Source organism: Rhinolophus hipposideros (assembly GCF_964194185.1).
Source record: "Rhinolophus hipposideros genome assembly, chromosome: 8".
Taxonomy (NCBI): Eukaryota; Metazoa; Chordata; class Mammalia; order Chiroptera; family Rhinolophidae; genus Rhinolophus; species Rhinolophus hipposideros.
This window is the reverse complement of record NC_138054.1, coordinates 81,155,312-81,174,458: the sequence shown is the minus strand read 5'-3', so window position 1 is coordinate 81,174,458 and position 19,147 is coordinate 81,155,312. Positions and strand designations below refer to the sequence as shown.

Here is a 19,147-nt window from a genome sequence, read left to right as displayed (position 1 = left end):
ATTCTCAAAGGATGGGGTGGGGACAGGTAGAGCTAGGAGCATGACCTTGGTAGAGAGGCTGAAATGTCTGGCTCAGAGGCCCGGGGTTCAGATGGCATCAGAAGTCTTGAGGCTATAAACTGAGTGACAGCCCCCACTGTGGTCAGGCTCCATCCAGGAGGAGGACCCGGACGTCCTGACTCCCTGCGTGAGAGCCTCCAGGGCTTGGGTGAGGATGGGCTCAGGGGGCCCAGCTGGTTACCTCGTGGACGCTCGGGTAGGGAATGTAGTCCTCCTCCGTCTGCAAAACACAAGCAGGACAGAGGCCAGCTGGGACAGGATCCACATCCTTTACTTCCCGCCCCCTCAGAAGGCTCCTTTGCTTGGCCAGCCACCAGGGCTGGGAGTGTGGATGGGCCTTGTCCTTATCTTCCCATCTCACAGGTGGGGCAGGGCTCGCCTTGGGGTGACCCCGTGAGGCAGACTTAGCTCCCTGAGTGCTGGCAGCCTCTTCTGGGCCTCATCCTGCCTGAGAAGGAGGCTCACTGCCTCCCCAGGAGGGCCCTCTGGACCAGTGGTTCTTTCTCAGTGCATCAGAACAGCCTGGAGGACTCGTTAAACACAGACGGCTGCACCCAATCCCGAGCGTTTCTGATGCCCTGGGCGTCAGTAGGCTCGAGAATTTACATTCTCACAAGCTCCCAGGGCTGGTGCGAGGACCACACTTTGAAAACCCCTGTCCTGGACAAAGCAGCAGACCGATGGCCAGGAACTCCCTTTACGCCTCACCCCCGCAGCCCTGGGCCCAAGCCCCCAGGCCCAGTCGCCAGTCTTCTTGGAAGGCTGGGGTCCCAAATCACCAACCACAGAACCATGAGCCAACCTGGAGGGGCTGTGCAGCTCCCACACCAAGAAAAATTTGAGTCTAAACAAGAGCCTCCTAGCATCAACTTCACTCCCCAGCCTCCTGTCCGTCACCTCATGGGAGGCTGGGGGGCACCAGGTCACCCCCGCCGCCCCCTCCCCGTCAGCCTTCCAGGCAGGAGCTACAGGGAGGAGCAGAGCATAAGCCTCTTGGGTCCTGGGTTGGAGTCTTCCTACAACTGCACATGACAGCTGGCTTCCGGGGACGTTTTACAGAGGCTGCCTTGTAAGGAATGGGGCTTCAACTCGGGGATGGGGAAGCCTGGAGAGGCAGGAAGAAGGGGTGGTGAAGACAGGGTGGGGGGCAGCTGGAATGAAGGCCTAGAGCAAGGGAGGGGTCCTCTGCACGTCAGAACTCCGAGAGAGGCCCAGAGCTGGGTACCCCACAGTGGGACTACTTCATGAAAGAGGGATGGGTTCTCCTGGGCTGGCTGCTTCGGTGGGCAGCTGTAGCAGCACTGCCCAGGCCCCACCCCTACCCGAGGGAGGGGGCCTGCCCCCCCTTCCGATCCCCCTCAAGGTCCCCTCTGGAAGCCCAGGGAAGGGTGGGCGTGGCTCAGACCTACTTTAAGGGGTGGTGGGAAGGAGCATCGCTGTTCATCCATCCTGCTTCCCTGCAAAGAGAGGGCAACACCCCTCCGTTATACCCCTCCTCCCATTACCCCCCTCCCCTGCCCGCAGCGCTGCCTCCCGCTGGGTGCGCAGCCCTTCCTGTGTAGAAGGGGAAAGCCTACCGCTGTCGGGGTACTCCCAGGGTAGGGTGCTCGGTTACTCAAGCCTTCCTGCAGGGCTGGCTGTCCAGCTGGTAACCTGGGCTGCAGGAGCCCTGCAGCAGCAGGGAGGGGCTGGGGGCTCTGTGCGGGAATGCCTGCCGCTGGGAGTGGGGGCAGGGGTGGTATACACGCGCCTGTGTGTGGGGAGGTGGAGAGGGAGGCTATTGCATCTACACAGATACGTGTTGTTGAGAGAGAGAGGGGGAGGGGGAAGAGAGGGGGAGAGAGGAAAAGAGAGAGGCGGAGGGGAAAGGTGGAGACAGAAAGACTAAGTAAGAGAGGCAGAGGAAGGGGCAGAAGAGAGGCTTTAGAGGGTGACTTGACATCAGGTCAATCTCCTAAGGTTTGTTCAAGCCACCCCAGCCCCCTGCCCACCTCCCAACACATACCCAAGAGAAAAACAGACAAGGGCCTGGAAGCCCAGGGCTCGGGAGCCGAGGGGCGAGGGGCGAGGGGCGGCGGGAGTCAGGCAGAGGGGGCGGGGCTGCACTCCCCGGTTGCCCGGCTCCTTAACGCCTCCTGCAACCTGCAGCACAGCCTCTGGCTGCCCTGTGCCCTGGCCTCTGTCCCTCTGCCCATTCTCCATGGGGATCCCACAGAGTCTCTGATGCCTCTTGGGGGCTGGGAGATGGTGTGTGTATGTGGGGGTGGGTTGAGGCAGGGACCCCAGCCCTACTGGGGACCTAGACAGGGATGGAAGCTGGGGGGATGCAAGTAGGGCCTGGGCCCCAGGGTCAGATACGGAGCTGGCCACTACCAGTCGCTACTCTCACTGCGACCCCCGGACAGAGGGCTCTGGACCGTGAACTGCCACCATCTCCTTCCTGCTCAGTCTGTCAAGGGCTCTTGGCCTGTCCTCAGAGAGGTGTAGCGCTGGAGATACAGCAAGCCCCCCGCCCCAGTGCAGCCCCCTCGGCGCCTTCCCAGAACAGGTTACAGAGCCAGCCTCACCTGCATCTTTTCAATCATCTCAAACAGATCTGTGTTCTGCAACAGAGAAGGGGGAGAGAGCAGGTCAGTCCTCAGGATGGTCCAGCTGATTCTGCTGACCTCACGGAGTCTGCACCCAACCCAGCCATCTTGGTCCCCCCAGTTCTGACCAAACATCTTGGACCTGTCAGCCCAGAGCATGGGCCCCTGAGGGGCAGCTCACCCCATTCAGTCCCCTTCCCCAAAGGAGGAGGCTAGCACCTCAGATAAAGGGATTGTGACCCTTGGGGGCAGACACATCTCTCCCACATCACTACAAGGTTGGCAGTGCCAGGATCAGCCCAGGGACCCCTCAGAAGGGCCCCAGGTCCCAGCCCCAGAGAGGAGCCCAGCTGGGACCCCCAATCACAGACCCTCAAGAAGGTCTGTGATTACACCCCCTCACCTGGGAATGGGCCCCACCCTCCCCCTAAGCAGTGTGGGCAGGGGAGAGCTGTTGGGGGAGAGGACACCGGGACGTTCCATTGGCCCAACACGTGTGTATGAGTCCACACACACCCCTTCACCCCTCAAGCTCCAGACAGCCTCTCCAGAGGCCAGCTAGGGCACACGCAGGGTTAATCAGGCATCTGCCAGCTGTCTTGGCAGCTTTGGCCTCTCCAGTGCCAACTCCCTGTGAGCCTTCCTGGAAGGCGGCATCCTTGATGGCTGGTGGGGCTGGGGGCTGGGCCTGGGAAGCCCCCAGAGTCTCCAAGATGGAGCCCCTCCCCCAACTCCTCCCAGCTCCTGCTGCCCAGTGTGGGCACTGCCTGAGCTCACACACATGTGCTATGGGGTTGTGCACCAGGAAACACATACTCTTTCTCTTGTTTGAACACACACAGGCCTACACACCAATATTTAAACAGTTTCACTGGACCAAAGAAAGCAAACACACACAAACCCATGGGGCCTGTGCACACCGATTCTTAGACTCGGAGCTATATGCTAACATGCAAACACACATGTTGGTGTCCTAAGTTACACAACAGCACACCCACTCACACACACACAGGTCCATGTACACAAAAGCCACACGCACAAATGCAAACCCACCCCTGTGCAGATCTGCACACTAGTAATTGCACCGAAAGCTACACGAACAACACAAAACTACTCTCCCATCCTCGTGAGGAGAGACACAATAACACGCACTCACGGACACAGGCAGGCATGTTCACGGAAACTTAGCTACAGAGCCCCACTCCCACGTACCTTCCCCATCCGAGTCACACACCCTGCTTGACAGACATGACGAGCCCACGACATTGAGTTTTGAGAAAAAGAAAAAGCGTGCAGCAACTGCGGGAGTGGTTAATCACCCAGGATGAGGAGTACAGGTGGGAACCTCACACACGGCTCGTACACATTTGAGTACACACCACCCATCTCCACACACACACACACACACACACACACACACACACACACACGGCTCTGCTAAAGATCACGAGACACAAAAACCCCTTGTGCACACTCAGGCCTGACCACAGGGGCAAAACCCACCTGTGAAATGCACCACAGCAGTCCACGGGAGACACTGACCCATGGTCACCTATGGCCACACCCAACACTTCTGAGCTTGGACAGGACAATTCCACAGGCAGTTACAGCACAAACCACAGACACACACCTACAGCCCAGGTAGACAAATATGCTTGTCAACCCAACACCCTGCACAACTGCAGTATCGGCATCTATGCCCACAAAACCTCCGCCCAACACAATGTCAGCATGACAGTGAGGGGGACACAGCCATGTCCCCCAGAGCACCCCACTCAGAGTGACCTAACATGGCCAGGAGCAATGCACCTGGAGTCACAGCCACATAAACCCTGACACATGGTCCTGTCATCCAGAGTGCACACACAGCAACAAGTGACACTCAGTTACAGCCTCACGGGAGCAGCGGACGCCCTGACACATGGAAGGCTGTGAGCCAAGTGGCCCAGAACACCACGCAAAGTCACACTGTGACATGCAGACCACCCGAGGGAGGCAGGACAGAGGAAATGGTCCCAAGGCTGGTACACACAGACGCACAGTGTCACCACGGGTACTCTGTTTCGTGGGCAGCGGCCAAAAAGAACCCAAGGCCCGGGACCCCAGGGCAGGGGTGCGCCCCGTGGCCGCCGTGGCCGGGTGTCATCCCAGAAGCTCACACACCCTCCATGACGGAGCCTCGCACACCCGCCCCGGCTGGGTCGGAGTCTCCCGGGCTCCGAGGAAGTCGGGTTGAGCGGCAGCTCCTGCGGACCCCTTCGGCCAGGCCATCCTCGCCTGAGCCCTCACCTGCCAGCCGGCTCCAGAGGGCAGCGAGCCCCGCCGCGGACGGCCGAGGGGCGCCAGGGGCCGCGGCTGCGCCATCCCGAGCTTGGCCCTGCCCCAGCCCCCGCCCCGGCGGCGCTTCAACTGGCCGGGCGGCTCCGACCCGCGCACGCCCCGGCCCGGGCCCCGCAGCGCCGAGCTCCGCGGTCCGGCTCCGGCTCCCGGCGGCGCGCTCCCCGCGCTGCGCTGGCCCGGCCTGGAGGGGGCGGGGCGCCAGGTACCGCCGGCGCGGGGGCTGGGGCGGGGCTGCGGAGATCCGGGGCGGGGACACAGGAGGCCCCGCCCCCCGGAGCGGCGCGGCCGGCGGTCCCCGGACACTGCGCCTGCGTACTCTTGTCAGAACGTTCTAAACTTGAGCGTTCCGGTCCCTCTGGTACTTCCAGACTCTCCCCAGCGCGCCCCCATCCAGCCTTCTCTGTCTTCCCAGACTTTGGGTACTCCGCCTCAGGGCCTCCAGGACGGGGTTCTTGGGATGGGCTGTGAAGCCCGGCAGGAGGAGGACGGGGTTACCGTGGAGACAGAGGACTTCTCTTGTGCACCTACTTAATGTTGAACCCTTCGCAAGTCTCATCCTCTCCCCACAACCCAGGAGGTCCAAGTGTCATCCCCATTTTACAGAAGAGAAAACTGATTCCAAGAGGTGAAATATCACGCTCAAGATGACACAGCTAGGAAAAGGAAGAACCAGGAACTCTAGGAAAGACCTGAAGCTGCTCTCCGCTCCTTCCTCAACTTCTCCTCTTGCCTGACAGTGGCTGGCCTGTTCCCTCCCTTCCCCAGGCCCCATGCCATACCTGGCCCTTAAATGTCCCCCCCATGCCCATCCTAATTGTCCCTGACCCTGGGGGAGACAACTACAGTGCCTGGGGAGGGACTACAAAGGTCCCACGGTATTAAGTGAATCCCTGCCACCTCTGTAGGCCTCAGTTTCCCCATCCGTAAAATATATGGTCTCTGCAGGCCCTTCCAACTGACCCTGCATTGTGTCTGCCAATGTACAGTGGGGGCATGGCTGGGGCCTCAGCACCCTTTCCCCAGACAGATGCTGGGAAAGCGGCAATTGCTTCCTGAGCTGTGGCCAAGTCAACACCAGCTGCCTTAGACCCTGCAGGGGCAAGGCTGCTCACCAGTTCGGTGCCCAACCTCTCTTCAGCTTCCTGAGGGAGCTGCCGGCAGCTGCCCACCACCCTCCATCTCCAGAGCCAAGGGCTCCTGGAAGGAAGGACTGCGCCTTCCTTTCCCCAAGACCTGGCACTGAATCAGCCATCCAGGGAGCCGGCAGGAATCCCAGAGATGTGTGTTCCAGACACGGTGTAGCTTTGTTTTTAATAATTAACAGCAGCAAATATTGATTTATGCAGGCACTTCCAGGCCTGAGCGCTTCCGGGCACCTATCGAAATGCACCCAGAGAAACATCCATTCCCACACTGGGAGGAGGTAAGACCTGCTCCTACCACCGGAGATGCCTGTGGGACAGGTAGAGTGGTGGGGATGCACATGTGTGCACGCAGCTGTCTGTGTGTGTGACTCTGAGACCAGATGTGGCTCTGTGTGCCTAGGCGTCCTGGGTATGTATTTGTGTGTTTGTACGTGTGTATCTGTACATGTATACATGTGCAAGGCTCTGAATATATGCGCAGACTTGTGATTGTGTCCATGGACGCGGGGGTGGGTAGGCTGTGTACATACATGTGTGCAGATTTCTGAATCCCCAAGTGGAGAAACCCCTATAGGGGAGCAGGGTAGGAGAATCCTGGGTTGCTCAGTGTCTGTGTAAGTGTGGCTTCCCAAGGAAGAGGGGGATGTCCCTTCTGGGAGTTCTGTCCTACTCGGGGAATATATGATGCTGATAATATTTCTACTTTCCAAAGTTACTTTCACAGTCAGCTGTCAATTGCAAACTGGCAAGGTGGGTAGAGAAGGAACTGTTGCCTCTATTTTACAGATGAGGAAACTGAGGCCCAGAGAGGAGCAGGGATTTGCCCACTGGTACAGGGAGGTCTCCTGCCCCTCAGACTGGCTCCATCAACATCATAAATGTGTGCAGTGGTAGGGGCGCTGGGGAGGGGGATGGAAAGTGTGTCACAGGCCTGATTCCCCCCGCCCCGCCCCTGGTTTGCTTGGGACCCAGACAGATCACTCAATCCCTCTGGACCCTGTTTTCCTCCCCTATTGAAGGAGGATGATCCACAGACTGTGTCTTGATCCTGGGGTGGGGGGTGGGCTGTCGGGAGCCTGCTGTCTGGGCTGTGTTGGCACAAACAGAGGCTTCTAGACAGACTGGGCGGAGGCCAGGAAGGGGAGGTAGCTCAGAGCTAATCCAAGAAGACCAGCCCCAGGCTGTCTGAGCAGGCAGGACTCAGGGCGAGACTCAGGGCGATGGGCTGTTCCAACCCTCATTCTTCTGATGAGAAGACTGAGGCCCAGGGAGGGGCACTACGGTCCAAGAGCACACAGCGCTTGGGGAGCACCCAGGCCTCCTCTCGGATACGCACTCATGACCCCAGCTGCCCTTGAGTCACTCCCTTCCTGCCAAGACCCACGGTCTCCATGGCCTGTCTTGGGCTATGGTGCAGCCAGAGAGAGCAGGAGAGGTTCTAGAATGCCCACTTGGGAGCTCCTTGGAGGTGGTGTGGCCGCCTACAAGGACACCATTCCTTGGCCATCTGCTCTCCCGGCCAAGGAGAGGTACATGGCCCTTGCTCCAGGCCAGAGTGCTGGGACAGGAACCTGGCAGATCCTGCCTCTGCTATTTCCTGCCTGTGTGACCTTGGGAAAACCACTTCACCTCTCTGAGCATCTGGATCCTCATCTGGAGAATGCCTATGAGCCAAGGTTTGATGAAAGGACCAAGAACCATGGTGTCTGTGGGCGTGCTTTAGAAACGGAAGTGTCCTGCAAACGTGAGGGCTATGACCCTCTGCATTAGAGAGGCCACAAGATCATGTGCTCTGGTCAGGCAGCCTGAGTTCTGGCCCTGGCCCCATCGCATCCTACCTGTGTGTCTTTGAGCAAATAACTTAACCTCTCTGAGCCTCAATTTTCTCCTCTGCAAAATGGAACTAATAAGAGTGGCCAGCACATAGTACTTACAGTTTGAGGATGAAATGAGATACTGCGTGTAAAGCATTAAGTACCCACATGGTCCACAGTAAATTTCAATCAACACTAGTGGTTATTACTAGCATTTGATGCTCTGCGTAAGTTGCTTAGTTATTTCTCTCTAAATTGGACTATGGCTCCTTGAGGGCAGAGTCTGATTGATTTCAGTGCCCAGGGCAATCTGACACACATCAGGTGCTGGGAGAACATTTGATTTTCACGATAACAACAATGGCCTTATTTATAAGGCTCTGACTCTGGGCCAGGTACTGTGCACAGGGTGCTTTATTGGCACCTTTCCATTTAATCCTCACAACAGCCCTTGTGAATTGGGTACTCTCATTATACCTGATTTACAGATGAGGAAACTGATGGTGACATTGATTATGAATATAATGAAGAATAGCCGGTTGGCCAGTTTATTGCCAGCTGTCCTGCCCTGTTCCCAGCGTGCTAGAGACCCCCATTCAACCTCTGAGACTGTACCAGGCCCACCCAGGGGTCAGAGTGGTAGCCCGAATATTTTACCTCTGCCTGGTAGTCATTCTTAGGTTATCTCTGGGGGTCTCTGGATCAGGGGCAGTGGGTAGCGGGCCAGTTACCTTTGGGTAGAGTGAAGCAGTGTTGGGGGAAAGTACGTCCACTCGTGGTAGGTCTAGTGCCTGAGGGAAGCGCTGGTTCTGCCCATCACTCCTCCTGGAAGAGGAAAAAAGTCTGAGGTCAGGGAGAGCCCCACGTTGGGAGATTTGTGAACTTTGGACGGAAGAGTCACCCTTACAGTCGGGGAACATGAGGGGAGACAGATTTCATGGAGCAGTGGGTACTGGGTTCCGCAGGAGGAGGGAGAGGAGAGGCTTCCTGAGCAGAGCTGCTAAACAAGCTCTCCTTCCCCAGAGATCAGAGATGTGGGCTGAGGCTCTCCCCAAGCTCTCCCTTTAGCTTCCCTCGTGCACACACCAGCCAGAGGATGTCCACAGCCCATTCTGAAGATGGGTAGACTGAGGCAGGGGGCAGTGAGGGTTGCTGCAGAGGCCTGAGCCCTGACCTCTGGACTAAGCAGGGAAAGACAGCAGCCTTAGGGCTGAAAGGCCACCAGGCTACTGCCATTATGGACAATAACAATGCAACAATGCCTGACACTCATTGGGCCTACTATGTGCCAGGCCCTGTGCTGAGCCCCTTTCCAGGCCTGAGGGCACAGACTCCTCACCATATTCGTATTCCCACTTGACAGATGAGGACCTAGAGCCAGCCAGAGGTCACACAGCTGGTCAGCAGAGGGGCCAGCATCGGAGCAAGGCCTGACTGACTCCAAGCCCAAACTTCTTGCCCATACCCACACCTCTCCCTGAGGAAAGGAAACAGGTCTGGTGAGGGTGAAGTCAGCTCCTGTCACCCCAGAAAACCTGCCGAGGAGGCCACCTATGGGGTCAGGGAGAGCAAGTGCCCAGTGGTTCCTGGGACCCAGGGAGCCTAGGGCTGCGGGAGCACGCCTAGCTTCCGCTCACTGCCTGGGGCCACCCTGACGTGGCTGTACCCCCGCCCAGGTTCCATCCATCCAGGCAGGTCCCAAAAGGGTGAGTCATTCAGGCCGACAGACGATCCTCAGAGGAACACGGCTGTTTGAGTCAGGTGAAGCTAGGGCTACCACACCCCAAGAGGGCAAGGGCCTGCGAGAACCTAGTCCAGGAAAGAGACCCCGAGAGAACTCTGAGTACCTCTGCTGACTCCCATCAGCCCAGCTAGTCCAGCAGAAGAAAGGCCCAGAGGAATCAGATGCCTCTCCACCTCCCAGGGGTGCATCTTACATAAAGTAAGGTCTTGACCCAGAAGGATGGATATAGTGACAGTGGCATTTCTGGCCTGGGGGGTATTCCCAGGCACTTACCTGCTCTGTGACCTTAAGTGAGTGACACACTCAACCTCAATTTCCCAAAACAATTCATCACAGAGCCTGGGCAGCTCCTAGATATTGACTCAATAAATTCTTTGATATTCATTCATGATAAACTCTGGCTCCTCAAATGAGGGTCTCATGAAGTATTTGTTAAATGGCTGAATTTAGAATAACTGAGTGAAGGTTGGCCGTAGGAAGGTATTGAAGGTTTGTGAGCAAGGGAACAGCCTAAACACAGGTTCCTGTAGATTGCAAGGCACGCTGACATGGGAACTAGAGAGAGGCCCATAGAAGTGGTCCAGGCAAATTCCACTGTGGCTGCCATGGGGACTTTTCTTTGAGACCTACTGTGTGCCTGGAACTATGTCAAGCATATTACATCCACACTCAGTGCTAGGAGGTTGGCATTATTTATCCCCATTTTTACAGATGGGAGAAAATGAGGCTCACAGGAGTGAAGCCACTTCCCCTAGCAAGGGTGACAGACACACCCTTGACTGAGCAGCGCAGTATCAGCAGGATGGAGAGCAGAGGCTGCCCAGGGATGGAAGGCAGAGGCTGCTAGAAGCCCAGGGGTTGAAGCCCAGGTGAGGCTGGGCCCCCACGGTTGTGGGGCCTGCTGTCTTAGCATGGCCCTGGCTGCCGAGTGGAGGTTGTTGCCAGTGACAGAGCGATTGGGTGGTGTCCTTGGGTCTGCCCCGTCATGCCCCCAGACTCAGACAATGGCCCCTGCAGGTCAGCCCAGCAGCAGCTCCCTAACGTGTGCCCCTCCCAGAACCCTCTCAGCTGCGGCTTCCCCATGCCCAGGTGCTTATCTCACATGGGACTGCTCATGTTGGCACCGGACTAGGGAGGTCCTTGAAGACGAGGGAGCCCTGGCTTCTCTCCAGGACCCAGCCTGGAAGCCCTCTGCTCTCCAGTTCCTGGCTGGCCATAGTCACAGGCAATGCCCAGCCCTCCCCCCTGCCCCCTGCCCCCAGGCAACTCCACCGAAAAGGTCATTGCTGAGGTCCTAAAGGGCAGAGGAAGGAATGGGATCCAGGATGAGGACAGAGCAGGAAATCGCAAGTTCTGGGCCCTGCCTGCCCCCAAGTTAACTAAGAAAAAGAGAGGTTAAGCAATTTGTCCAAGGTCATGCTGACAGTAAATGTAAGTGAAATATGGAGGATTTTAACCCCTGACCATGCAGGTCTCGATTCTGTGCCCTAAGGCTACACTACACTGCCTCTTAGTAAGTAGTAGTTGCTCAATAAATACTTTTGAAGGAATGAATACACTCAGCCCCTCGCCTCCTCTGATGCCTCCTCCTCTTCCTCCTCTCAGCCTTCCTCACCTCTCACTATCTCTCCCCAACCTTTCTAGTCCTCTCCTCCCTCCCCTTCTGCCTCTGGCCTCTGCAGACGTCCCCCAACTTGGTCATTTTCCTTCTTGATGAACTTGGACCTCTCTGCTCTCCCCTCTCTCTCCTGTCCCACCCTTATCTCCTCCTGGCCTCCACCGTTCCGTTCGCATGGGGTCTCCCAACGCTCTACCCTCCCGACTTCTCTGACACCTTCCTGACTGTATGGCCTGGCGCAGTGTCAGAGGCTTTGCGTGCTTCCCGCCACGTGCTGGAAGGAGCCCGGAGCATGCCTTCCCTTGCCGTGACCGCCGTCATAGATCTACACAGCACCCTCCAGTTTACATGGCAGTGTCTCACTTCATCGCCACAGCAGCTTCAGGAGCTTGAACTATTAGCAACCTTTTCCCAAATAGAGACTGAGGTTCAGAGAGGTTCAGTGACAAGCCCTAGGTCACACCAGGGAAAGAAAGGGAAGTTCTGAGGTTCAACTCCAGCCCAGGGTTCCTCTACTACACATATCACAGCTGCTCTCAACACAGGCGCTCAGTCCCGTTGCCTAGCCTTCCCCCGCCCCCGGCCTCCCCATTGCAGCTCCTGGCTCCTGTAACCACTGCCAAGCAGCTACCGTATGTCCAGCTCCAATCCTGCCCTGTCTGGCCTGGGCACTTGTCTACAGGTACAGGACACCTGGACACAGCAAAAGGTGGTAGCCAGAAAGGAGGTGACTTGCTCAAGGTCACAGAGAAAGCCAGAGCCAACCCAGGCCGGGCACATTCCTGGGTCACCTTCAGGCCCTGCAGCTGTATGGCTATCCGCCAGCTGGCCCCAGCTCCCCTTCCTCTCAGAGCACCCATCTTTCCCAGGAAAAGGGCGAGGCAGGGATGTGGGGAAGAGAACCCAGTGGCCCAGCTCCTGAGTGGGATGGGCCAGGCCGGAAGCCGTTACTGACAGCTCCCAGGTTTCTTGGCAACTGTCACTGCACCTCCTCCCTGTTCCCTTATCTCTGCATTGAGGTAATGATAATCGCACAGTCACTACAGCTCTTTGTACTTTTTTAAAGCCCTCTTTATCTGCTCACCCCTGGGAGACTCACCGGAACTGGATCAGGAGATAAGCGGTTGCTAGAATCCCCAATTCCCAGAAGAATAAACTGAGGCTCGGAAGGGTTAAACTACCACCTTGAGATGGCCCAGCAAGGCGGGGGCAGATTGGGGACTAGAACTTCCATCAGTCCAGGGTTCCAGATGTCACAATGGGGTAGGGAGCATCTCAGGGAGGTCCCACACTCTGCAAAACTCAGGTCAGACCTAGGCATGGTGGAGGAGACAGCGAGGGCCGAGGACAGGTGACCAGATGCCTCCCTGGGTTGCTGGACACCTGTCAGCCTGGAGGGTTGGCTCCTGTCTTTTTCTCTCATCTGCAAAATGAGAGCGAATGTACCTACCCATCAGGTTGCTGTGAGCCATGGAGTAGGTTGAGCATTCTAGAAGTGTTTGCTGCTGTTGTTATTATTATTATTATTATTATTATTATTATTATTATTATTAGCCATTCTCCTGGAGAACCCCACCCTGTCAGGGCAACAGAGGGGAAATTGGGCTGTCCTGGGGGTAGGATGTGGCCCTTTGGCCACCCAGAGATAGCGGCCCTGGCTGGAGGTCCCCAGGTGGGTCTGGCTCCTGCTGACTGTCCCAGCCTCATCTCCACACGCACACCGCCCCTTCCTGTCCTGCCCCAGTTGCCTTGTCCTAGCCTGGCTGGGCTGCAGGCAGTTTTCCAAACAAGCCAACACTGAGCCTCTGCACAGGCTGTTCCCTCTGCAGGGGGTTCCTCTTTCCTTCTTTACTGCCTTGGGCACCATTCATGCTTTAAAATTCAATTTGAACAGGTGCAACTCTGGTGGCCAGAGCAGGTGACAAAGGATCACTAAGGCAAGAAGCCTGGGACGGGAAGCAGGGTAGCTGGCCAGGTGCTGGCCAGCACACACACAAGTTGGGAAAAGCAGACTTGGGGGTGGGGCGGGCCGAGGAAGGGCTCAGCCACCAGGGAACACAGGGCCGAGAGGGTTTGGGGGGACTAGCCCGGCACAGGGCCCTGAGGGGTCCAGGTCAGCCCGGTGCTGGTCACCAGAGGTCCATGAGGCCAGCTGCTTCTACCAGCCTGGTGATTCATGTGGGGGGAGGGTAAGAGGGCTCCTCCTGTGGACCCTCACCCTCCTCTGGATGGGGCTTGGGAGGTGCCTGTGTCTCCCACCCACGGCCTCAGGTCTGAAGGGACTCTATAATCTCCTAAAACCAGAGGTCGCTCTGGAACTGCCCCTTTCCCCGGGAGCAACAGAGGCCCATTGTCTCCAGAGCTCAACCCTCTGGCATTGACCACTCTGCTTGCCCCTGGCCCTGCCAAGGTGCCAGGGAAGGTGGCCAGGGGCAACCCAGTGAGCAAGTTTCAGAAGCTAAGCCCAGGGAGCCGGCTCCCCACTCCCAGGCCAATGGGGAGGGGTGTGGAGTGGGGGACACGGCATGGCTGCTCCTGGCTCTCTTTTCCCAGGTACCTTTGACCTCCACCAGGATTCAAGAGGGAGTGTGGGGGTGGCCACGTGCTGTGATATCACGTAATCCTTACAACAACAACCCTGATTGAGGGCTGCTGTTATCTTCACACCATTTCAGAGACAAGGAAGCAGAGACTCAGTGAGGTTACCCAATGGGCCCGGAGATCTCACAGCCACCAAGGGGTAGAGCTGGCAAGGTCCGGCTCGGGGTGGGAGGAGAGGGCCTCAGACGCCAGGTGAGCTGGAAGGTGGCACATGGGGCCCCCACCCTCACCCTGCATTGGCTGAGCGCCGAGACACCCGGATCCCGGAGCTGGGCCAGGCAGCAGCCTCCTGAGCAAACAACAGGTTGGCAGCCCCAAGAGGAGGTCATGGGACTGGCCCCCACCTGGGGTGCAGCACCCGGGGACTGGGCCTCCCATCCACCTGCTGCCTGCCAGCGCCTCCCCGCCCAGGTGGCCCAGACGCTGTTGTGGCCTAAGCCTGACCCTCCCCACTTCCCAGGGGATGGAATCCTCCCTGCACACGGGACGGGATGGGGGAGGAGTGACACTGAGATGACCTAGCCATGGGGCCTCTGCTCAGGTAATAACAACACCTGCTTACCCAGCCTGGCAGTTTGCAGCTTACAAACTGCCTTCACTTTAGACCCTTTCAACAACCTCACAAGGAACCTAAGGCAGGTAACATTATCTCCATTCTACACGGAAGAAGACTGCAGGCGGGACAGAGGTGGTGACCTGCCTAGGGCATCATAGGCAAACCTTAGATACAGCTGCTCTGCTCCTTGCCCCATCAGTGCAGGACAACTCCCAGTGATGGGCCTGGCACATGCTGCCCACCCTTAGTGTCCAAGGACGCCCAGACGATGCCCACACGGTCCTGTAGCCACCTATCCCTCTCCTCCCTCATTATTGTCCTCTCCCCGACCCCCACCTCTGCAGCCCAGGGGTCTCCCTTCTCTGAACTCCATGCATTCCTTCATTCACTCCATCATCCACCCACTCCCCCCATACTTGCCCTTCATTCCTACGCTCAGTCATGCATTCAGGACACACGTTCTGATGCCTGCTCTGGGCCAGACAATGGGGCTGGGTATTGGTAATAGAGCTGGGTGAGCCAGGCCTCCCCTACCTCAAAGCAAAGCCTCAGTGGCACCAGCCCAGACTGTTCTCTAGCTGTTTCCGGAGCTCTTTGGGCCTCACTGTGCAGACACTGAACCCTCCAGTGCTTAGGGCTTGTTTAATCTATCCATCTCCCTCCCTACTCAGTGAGTTTGCCGCCTCATGGACCCCCGGCCAGGCTGGTGAGCAGAAGTTCCAGCTAGGCCAAGGTGAAAGCCCATCGCAGAAGGACAAGGTCACCATTTCCGAATCAAATGCAACAAGGAAAAGCCCTGGCTCTGCCTCTAAATTGCCGTGTGTTGAAGACTAAGTCACCATAAGCTCCCCACGCAGTTTACACTGGCAACTGGGACTTAGACTAGATGATGCTAAGGTTGGCTCAGACATTCTGCAGAAGGGTGAATGGGAGGATGAGAAATTGGGAACTGAGTCTGCAGAGGGCTAGTTGAAACCGGAACCCTGGACGGCCTCCTCTCCCCAGGAGGGTCTGTGGAGGGGGCCTCAGACTCCTCCAAGTTGCTTCTCTTCTCTTAGCCTCAGCTTCCTCATCTGCAAAATGGGCTAGCAATACCTACTATGCAGGGTTGTTATGCAAACTAAATCAGATACTAGATGTACAATCCGACTAGCTTACAGATGAGTACAGTCATGCGCCGCCTAATGACGTTTCGGTCAATGATGGACCTCGTAGACGATGGTGGCCCTGTAAGGTGGTAATGGAGCTGAAACAGTCCTATAGCCATCTTAACATGGTAGCATAATGCATTACTCATGTGTTTGTGGTGATGCCGGTGTAAACAAGCCTGCTGCCCTACCAGTCATATAAAAGAAGAGCACATACAATTATGTGATAATGATGTACGTCGTCCTTGATAACTATCATAAACGACTATGTTACTGGTTTATGTATTTACCATACTATACTTTTTATCATTAGTTTAGAGTGTACTCTTTCCACTGACATATAAAAACAGCTTGCTGTAAAACAGAATGCCGTTTTATAGGGGCAGCAGCCCCACATACCTCGTGTTTACCGTGTCTCTAGATGGCATCATTTTCTTTCGTGCTTCATTTAATCTCATGTTGTTCTGTCAGTTTAGTGTAGCCTAAGTGTGCAGTGTTGATCGAGCCTTCAGCAGTGGACAGAAATGTCCGAGGCCGTCACGGTCACTCCCCACTCACTCACTGACTCCCCCAGAGCAACTGCCGGTCCTGCAGGCTCCATCCGTGGTGAGTGCCCTATACAGATGGACCACTGTTTATCTTTTATACTGCATGTTTACTGTCCCTTTTCTATGCTTAGATATGTTTAGACACAAATACTTGCCATTGTGCCACAGTGGCCTGCAGTATTCAGTAGTGACATGCTGTACAGGCTTGGAGCCTAGGAGCGATAGGTTATACCATAACCGAGGTGTGCAGCAGGTTAGACCATCTAGGTTTGTGTAAGGGCGTGTGCACACCTATGAAATCACCTAATTATGCAATTCTCAGAAGGTATCCCCGCTGTTAAGTGGCACATGGCTATATACAGTAGGTGTTCAACAAATTATAGGCTTCTGCCTGGAGAGGTATAACATCAAAGGTGTGGGCTCTGAAGCCAGACTGCCTGAGTTTGTATCCTAGCTCTGCCACCTAACAGCTGTGGGACCTTGGGCAAGTTACTCAACTTCTCTGTGCCTCAGTTTCCTCATCCACAAAATGGGATAACAGTACCTGCCTCCAAGGGTTGTCATGAGGATGAAATGAGTTCATACATGTAAATATGTAAACATTAACCACGAACATTTCCTGGCCTTCCCTTCTTTCTTCCTTCTTTCTTTCTCTGCAGGCTGCTGAGGAATGAGACAGGACTTCCTCAGGTGAAAGCTGTGAGAAGGTAGACTATAGTATAACACAGAAAAGTGTGATAAATAAAGCTGCTGAAGAGTAAAACCACCAGCGGTGTAAGGTACTGCGCTCCCTGTCAGGCCAAGGCAGGCAGAGTGTCTCAGAGATATATTGGGAGAGATACAAGGCATGGGAACAGGAGGAGTAAAAAGAGCGTGGGCTTGGCTAGATGCCCTCCCAGAAGCCTCCCACATCTGGAATCTATGCCTCTTGATGACGCGAGGGTCCCTGTGTGTGAGGACAGAGGCAGTGAACAATTCCCATTCTTTTGAGGAAATGAACTGTCCTGGCTTGCCTGGGGACACATAAATTGTGACGACTGCTCTGCAGGGTTTGGCCACTCCTATTAAAGATGGAAATGTGCGTCCTCTTTGGCCCAGCCACTCTACGTCTAGGCATTTATCCTCCAGAAATACTTACCCGAATGCACAAAATGTATATAAACAACAGACATTCACTTCCGCAGGGTTTGCAATAGCTACAGTCTGGAGGCCACCCCGACACCCATTCAAAGGAGGCTGATAAAATATGTCAATGCACATGCAAATCATGGAATGCCATGCCGCGATGACAAAGGGGGTCTCTACATCGTCCTGACAGAAGAAGGGGTTTGAGGCATATTGGTTAAGTGAAACAAGCAAGTTGCACAACAAAAATCTTCCTCGTAACCGTTTACATGTAAATGTTCAGTTCACACAGGTTACCCCTGGGACACAGGACCATGAGGAACTTCTGCCTTCTACAGGATACATTTTTCTGCATTGTTTTGATTCTTACAGTGAGCACTTATTATTTTTATAATTGGGAAAAAATGAAGGATTTCTTAAAAGGGAGCACTGAACTATAGTCAGCTCTCTGCATACCTGATTCCTTTACCTCTCTCAATCTTCTTGAGAAGGAGATATTCTTCACTCTTTATTCCAAGGAGGAGAAGCCGACACAGAGGGAGGTGAAATACCATGGCCAAAGCCCCCCAGCCAGGAATGACAGAACTGACTGTAATCCCCGTTCTGGCTGACTCTGAAGCCCATACTCTTTCCCCTACATTAGGCATTAGGCATTAGGCAACCTGCTCTGAGGGTCAGGGAAGAGAGATGGCAGGAGACAAGCGGCCTAGGCAGCTGGGCATAGGACTGTGCCCTGGGACTTCAGCGGTCAGGGCCTGGGAGCCAGGCCAGCTGATGTTAGCATGGGCGTGTGGGACAGGCCTGTCTGCCTCATTTGCAAATGCAAATGCAGGCTCTGCTCCTGGCTATGGCTCCATGCCCTGAGCTGCCCCAGGCTGGCAGGTGCCCAGCCCCACCCCTGGCACTACCCCCTGAGGCTGCAGGGTCACTGGGCAGGTGGGCACTCACTGGGACTCTAAATAACTTTCTATGTTGATCAACCTGTTTCGGAAAATTTGGTGTTGAAGGTCGCTTGCCACCTTCTCAGTGAGAGCCCAGAAAGGTGACGAGCACAGCAGCGTGTGCCTGAGTCCAGATGGGCCAGGGAACAGATCTAGAAGTCAGATGGACCCGAGTTCAAATCTCAGCTGTGTCAAGCTCGAGCGCTGTGGCCTGGGGCACGTCGCTTCACCTCTGTGAGTGAGTCTCCAGCTGTAAAATGGTGCTGATAATTCTTCCCTGCAGCTGTTGCTGGGAGAACTCAATGAGATAATGCATGTGACAGTACTCCCTGGAAACCAGCTTCCACGTGCAGGGGAGGCTTAGGCTCCTACACGTGTATGCATGGGTCATGTGCACGTCTGTGCAAATGCAGGGTGAACGAAGGTCATTCCTGGCTGGATCAGAGGGCCCTGTCCCACCAAATCAGCAAGCAGGTGGGGCAAATGTATGACACTTGTGCTGGCAGCCAGCACCGGGTTTTCTGCACCTCTGCCCGGTGGTGCGAGAGGGTGTGTGTCTCTGTGGGTGAGGCTGTAGATGGCAGGAACGTGAAAGGTGGGTGGGAGAGAAAGCGCTCGTGTCTGGGGCGTGCGTGGGCTTATATGCGAGCGTGTTTGTACCTGTCACATCATCCACCTGCCGAAAAGCCCCTAGTGGCTTCCCACCGCATGCAGGATGGAGACTCAACAGCCTCACGTGGCCCATGAGGCCCTGCGTGTCCATCCCACCTCCAGGCCTTTGCACGCACTGTACCCTCTACCTGTTACACTCTCCCCGGTCCTCGCCCATCACACTTCACGGGCTATCCTCTTACCCAGTCTTTCTGGAGCCCCACCCCAGGCTGGGTCAGACTGCCCCCTCCCTGACGGGCTTTCCCAG

The 19,147-nt window shown here is 56.0% G+C and overlaps 1 protein-coding gene across 16 annotated transcripts in view; it reads right to left on the bottom strand.

The window, feature by feature from the left end:
• The window catches only part of RAP1GAP (RAP1 GTPase activating protein), a 64,128-nt gene that overhangs the window by 19,345 nt on the left and 25,636 nt on the right, over window positions 1–19,147 (bottom strand). For 14 of the 16 annotated variants that reach the window (XM_081056244.1, XM_081056243.1, XM_081056240.1 and 11 more), the window contains 4 exons: window positions 8,679–8,772; window positions 2,628–2,663; window positions 1,470–1,517; window positions 242–280 (listed from right to left, as the gene is read on the bottom strand). In XM_081056244.1, the coding sequence (XP_080912370.1) occupies window positions 242–280; window positions 1,470–1,517; window positions 2,628–2,645 (105 nt within the window). In that variant the 5' untranslated portion in view covers window positions 2,646–2,663; window positions 8,679–8,772. Of the gene's footprint in view, window positions 1–241; window positions 281–1,469; window positions 1,518–2,627; window positions 2,664–4,937; window positions 5,166–8,678; window positions 8,773–19,147 lie in introns of those variants that run through there. The other 2 variants (XM_081056249.1, XM_081056238.1) reach the window with 2 other exon arrangements.